This window comes from Ornithodoros turicata, chromosome 6 (genome assembly GCF_037126465.1).
Source record: "Ornithodoros turicata isolate Travis chromosome 6, ASM3712646v1, whole genome shotgun sequence".
Taxonomy (NCBI): domain Eukaryota; kingdom Metazoa; phylum Arthropoda; class Arachnida; order Ixodida; family Argasidae; genus Ornithodoros; species Ornithodoros turicata.
The window spans coordinates 13,875,102-13,881,101 of NC_088206.1; the positions used below are offsets into that span (position 1 = coordinate 13,875,102).

Below are 6,000 nucleotides of genomic sequence, written 5' to 3' on the forward strand. Positions count from 1 at the left end.
TTTTCATGTTGGATGTAACAGAAAGAATGAGCTAATGCGCTTAATATAATTATGCAGTGTATGCTCTCGTGACTTAAGTAATGTCTTAGTTAATTACTGTTGTTAAGATGTTTGTGCGCTACTCAGCGTGCCACAGGCTTCACGTGCCTCCAGCCGACTAGGGGTGTACTAAAATGTGTGGAAGGAGTTCATCCGCGACGGACACGTGGTCCCAAACTTATAGGTCATAGCACAAGACTGAGGTAGATATGCAAGGACTGCAAAAAAGTAGTGCTTCGTTTGACACCTTTACTGAGAAGTTCTGCTTGCATCTACACAAAACGGAAATATTGTAAGAGTCACTAAGAAGAAATATATTTTCCTTGATGCGCGACGAGTGCACCACCCTCGATAATCTCCGATGCTCTGTCTTCAAGGGTGGGCACAGTCCAACGGCTGGTCTCAGGATGACCAACAGCTGATTCCGCTGGAGCCACTGGACTTGGTTTGGGCCAAATGCAGGGGTTACCCCTGGTATCCAGCACTGGTGAGTTCTTCATCTAGTTCTGCCCAGTCCTCCCTGTCTGATACCACCGTTCAATGTCTCTTCTATACACTGCACTGGTTCAACATGAATGGTGGTGACTCTTAACATCACAATTCGAAACGACCTCTTCCTTGCTTCAGTTGTGAACTTTAGTGCACTTCAGTTGAGCTCACAGTTCAATACTTCAGTGTACTTGAGACTAAAGAAAGAGTACCCTGCAGCATAGTGGCGTAGCCAGAAGAATATTTTTGGAGGGGTTCTGTGGGGTTTTTACATGGGGGAGGGGGATTTCACCCTTGTTTCCTTCTTCCAAGTGCACTACAGAAGGTACGATCCCACCCCCACCCCCATCCCAGAACCCCCTTCTGCACTGATGCAGTGTACTTGAAACACAATGCAGGAATGTTAGTAATAAGGCTTACTAACACTGGTGGCCAGTTCCTTAATGCATCTAGAACAACAATGCTGAAACGGAATTTAACTGTATTTACACTGTCCAGTCAGTGAGCTGATGCGATGGAACTGTAAACTATCCATACGGGGAGCAAGATCATACCGAAGTCTAACGTGGTACAGTGAGCTTAGCACTCCATGTGATGCCACCAATACTATTTTCGTTGGAATTTAAGTGAGGCTACACAAGCACAGTAATCATACGATGATTTAAAAGTGTCTACCAACCTGGAAAACAGGGAATTGTCAGGGAATTCTGATGCCTGCGTCGATCCCGTCGTACGAATGTGTGTATGAGTGAGCAAAAATGTAAGAGTGAAAGGAGGATGAGTGATAGAGAGTGGCTGGTTTGTCCCTTCAGATGACGCACCCTGGAAGTCGCTGAGAAGGCGTGTTAGCTGTTTGTAACGTTTGAATGCTGTAAGGAGCATGCACTATCACCGTCCAATGGACACCCACCTTTCACGGACATAAACCACAATACGCACTATGAAAGATGGAAGTCACTGAAAAGGTTAGCCAGCTATAGGACTCGAACCCACATCTTCTGGATTGCTATGGAAGTCACTGGGGAGGTATGTTAGCTTAGCTCAATTGGTAGAGCCCCGGACCGGCAATCCAGAAGATGTGGGTTCGACTCCTACAGCTGGCTAACCTTTTCAGTGACTTTCATCTTTCATCGTTAATTCTGATGCAACTGGAAAAGTGGGGGATTGTCAGGGAATTTGCCAAAAAGCAGCTGAAGTCAGGGAAAATCGCAGACAAGCACCATGACAATGCACAGCAAATCGCGAGAGCGGATCAGTGGTTGAGCGACCACGAGTAGCAGTTCACCAGTATGACAGGCTCAGAGGCTGAAAAGTACTAATACTAATACTCAGTAAATTACCTGTTTCATCGGGGATCTGTATCAAAATGTAGCAGCAAGCACCAAGTTCCCTTTTGTTTTGCTTGGGGGATTTGCTTGAAATGGTCAGCGGAATCCTGGAATAGTCAGGGTATTTGAAGGCTGCCATTTGGTAGACACCCTGGATTTATACTAGCACACACCCCTGTTACCATCTGCAGTTTATCACAAAGGCCAAGTTGATTGAAAGCATTGGTATCGAAAGAAACCTGACACTGTACGCTGTGTGTTAACCCCGGCAGAGAGTGGTGACGGTGGTGACAATGTTTTAGATCATCAACCCCGAGATGCCAAGAGGCGGCTTCACTCAGAACGGGGTCCCTATACCAGTTCCGCCTGAGGAAGTGCTTCAGCTCAGGACCAACTACCAGGAGCCCGTCTATCTCGTGCTGTTTTTTGACACCAAGCGGACTTGGTGAGTTTCCTGCGACAACTTAATCTTCCTTCTCTTTCTAATCCTGCAACATTTTATTTATCTTTGTTGCTGTTCTATCTTTTTGTTCCCAGTTGCGTATGCATTTTCAGATTTTATTTCGTTTCAAATATAACAGCCTCCACTTCCATTCTGATGGCTTACCGTTCGTCGTAAAACAGTGCAGCCCCGTCAACGCGAACTTGCATAATTCAATCTGACACCGAGGTCCCGTCAACGTCACAAATACTTGAGTGGGGAAAACGCCTGGTAATTCGAACATACGAGCATGATTGAACGGCCACGCCCAACAGCGCTTCAGTCTGCGAATGATGTTCATCATGGTGTGTCAGCTGAAGAACCAAATATGAACGCGTATAACAGCTTATTTTCACCTCCGAGATGTTTCGATGCTTGCCTGTAACTGAATGTTTTGGAACGTAAGTTATTCTCTTACATTTCCGGCATCGTGCGATTGCGAACTTGCAGCAAGGAATAGCGAGCCTCGAATTGAGCTTGAATGAATTAGCCCTGAATTTACGAGAGTCCACTGTATTCATACATTGCCTACTATAGCAATTGCTTTATGCTTCACTATCTCCTCGACTGGTTGTCATCTTTTAAAAAAGGAGCTGTTCATTAAGAAATTTATTCAAAGCCAGAACGAGGAATTTGCATCAGGACTCTATCGACAATGGCTTTACATGCTGAAATCCACATTGTCAGATGGCAGCCTGTATTTCTCTAGACATGTGTCTTGGCATGCTTTTGTGAAGGAGCAGAACGTCTGCACATCAATACAACTCTCTGTTCTCAACAAGCTACTGGGTGCTGTCTTAAGCCTGAAATACAGAGTGATCCCCAATAAGGTACCAACCTTTCTGATCCACCTTCAAAGATAACGAAGTTGCGCGAGACATCGAAGCTCTCATCACTGACGTAGGAATGCTCTACTTATGGCTCTCTTAGTTCTCTTCACTTCCACGCTGTCAACAGAAGATTCTCATTTCACTTAGGTCCATATCGCCTTCGGCTTGAGACAAATATTTGTAGACCCCAATACTCAACAATGTTGCACAAGAGCTCAGCTATGTGTGCAACATTACAGCATACATTTTCATTCATGTATAGATGTCTGCAACGGACACTATTGCACCATGTACAAGACTCCAACGTTTAGCATCTTCTCATTTTGTGTTGACAGTGTGATTTACGTGTGTTTAGTAAGGTGTGATTAGGGTTCTTCGTTTCGTGGTTAAACCCGATTTTTCACGATAGTTCCCCCGAACAAGTATTCAAGAATTCGCCGATATCTACCCAAACCCGTTGCGATCCTTCAACTTGTCGTTCTAGGTGAACCGTCGGGAAAAGTGAACCATAATATCAGCAAAGAGAGCTATTTGTGACAACTATTTGTCCTCTTTCTATAATCCCCTCCTGAAGGAGAAAAAAGACAAGCTTTTTGTGGAGCTCGGACAAGTGTTTGAATACTGCGGTCATTCACCGCCCCAGTTCCGAGCGGAAACACGAATATTCTTGTTTCTCGTCCCAGTGTCACTGCAGTGGCTTGTTTCATATGCCTTTCGTTTCACCCGAAAATTCAGTGACGACATATAAAACAGAGATCGTAGCACCCAATTTCTCCCCGAATTCTCGTGTGTAAATAGCACCCGATTTTTCCGTCCCGAATTCGAAAAATCATAAAGCCCGAAAACTAAGAACCCTAGGTATGATACGTATGGCTACAGTGTGCAGTAACACATGAGCTTAGGCCTTTGAATACCGGACGTTGCCGTGTCGTTACCAGTTCTTGGTGTCACAAATAAAGCCTGGACAATATCCAGTTTTAGGTCACTTCTATGGGGGCATGGTCGTTGAACGTGCTTCCAAGTTTTGCGATTCACTTTTTCCCAAGGCAATGGCTACCACGGAACAAGCTGGAACCGCTCGGTGTGGACACAGCGAGAGACAAGGCGAAGCTTGTGGAGTCCAAGAAGCCGGCGGAGCGCAAGGCTGTCAAGAAGGCCTACGAGAACGCCATCCTTCACCGCTGCCGCGTCACCGGAGAGTCCACGGGCTTGTCCGGAGACTCCAGCACAGAGGACTGATTATTTTTCTTCCTCCCTCCCCGGCTTCCTTCTCCTCCTCCTCCTCCTCCTCCACCTCATTTCTGGAATTTCAATCCGAGGATCGTCTACGGGCACGAGCCAGATGCGAGGGCACTTGCTCGTGTCATTCAGGTCATTCCAGCATTGTCCAACGAGGACACTGTCGTCTGTTTCCGGAACACAGGCGGCACTAATATGAACACAGCAAGAAGAACCCAGCCTGTTAGAGAAGTTAGTAATTTTATTGGCCATGCCGCACCATCAAACCTCGTTGCCCATTCTCGTGAGAGTTGTAGGAATCTTCAGGCGCATTGTAGGAATGAGTGTCCCTGATACTTTCAACATCTCTTGCAGACATTTTGGGACTGTACTCTTAGAGTACGACTTATATTCTGTAGTGTCGGCCTGACAGAGCTCTGCTTGCTTTGTTGGTGGTGCAAAGTGTTCTTAAGTTCCTTGGTGAGATATCTTTCGAAGTGCTTTTCACCCAGAATTGCGCATTTTCTGCATTAACGCCACTTTTCATCACACTGTTCACATAATGTCACGTTTAGAACTGCAACGCCAGTCAGTCCACAGGGTCGGCACAGGAGGTAGAGCAGAAACACGAATTGATCCCTGACAAAATATTGTTCTAAGGGTTCGGAGAAGCAGCATCTTGTCCAATTTTTAGTGCTTCACAGCATTCTTGGGCACAACACGAAATGTAGAACAAGACAGAAAGTGTTGAGCGAGACAGCTCTCAACTTTTTTTTTACACACTGCATCTTATCAGGCTCACTTTTAAACGTGACTGTTTGCCCACCGTACACGTTACCACGTAGGCCTAGACTTGTCGGATTTCATTCAACATAAAATCAGAGAGCAGCAACTTTATGCAGACTGATGAGTTGATGAGGAATAATGATTAGCAGTTTTACTCACATTGGAAATATTTATGGGGGCTACTATACCAACTAGAAAAACCTGGTGTACACCGAAGAGCTCTTGGTATTATGAAGTATGAATACACACAATGGAAATGCTTGCAGCAGTGATAATCTTAGGGACGAATTATGTCTGCTCTCAGGGTGTATTAAAACGCACCAGGATTGAAAAAAAAAGACCCAGGATTGAAAAATAGAAAAGAAAAAAGATTGAGTGCTCTATGTAAATGAATCCAACAGAACGTAGTTAGCAGTCCCGTATCCTAGTTGCCAGAATATTTTTTTTTTCCATTATGCCTAATTGGATTATATTGATTAGCCAACTTTTAAACTATTGGTTTAAGGGACGAGGTGTGAATTGAAGGGTTGTGGAATGCATTGGGGAAATGCCCCTGAACTTTCCAGCAGACGCCACGGCCCTTACACAGATATTTTAGAAGTTAGCTCATTAATGTTATCTAATTAATTAGTAGGCACAATGATAAAAATACTGTCGACTAGCATGCACAGCTCTTAAAAACATTCAAGTTGGTTTCATTAGAGCACTCATTTTTTTTTTTTTTTTTCCTTCTTTTTTTTTAAGTCTTGGAGCATTTTAGTAGGGACAGCCACACGTCCGTTGTGCTGTGGAAGTTGCCTAAACAAAACGGGATTTTAATTTATATACA

The 6,000-nt window shown here is 44.6% G+C and overlaps 1 protein-coding gene across 5 annotated transcripts in view; it reads left to right on the forward strand.

Moving 5' to 3' along the window:
- The window catches only part of LOC135399178 (peregrin-like), a 39,825-nt gene extending 33,825 nt beyond the window's left edge, over positions 1-6,000 (forward strand). For all 5 annotated transcript variants that reach the window (XM_064630940.1, XM_064630944.1, XM_064630941.1 and 2 more), the window contains 3 exons: positions 417-526; positions 2,159-2,301; positions 4,214-6,000. In XM_064630940.1, the coding sequence (XP_064487010.1) occupies positions 417-526; positions 2,159-2,301; positions 4,214-4,406 (446 nt within the window). In that variant the 3' untranslated portion in view covers positions 4,407-6,000. The remainder of the gene's footprint in view (positions 1-416; positions 527-2,158; positions 2,302-4,213) is intronic.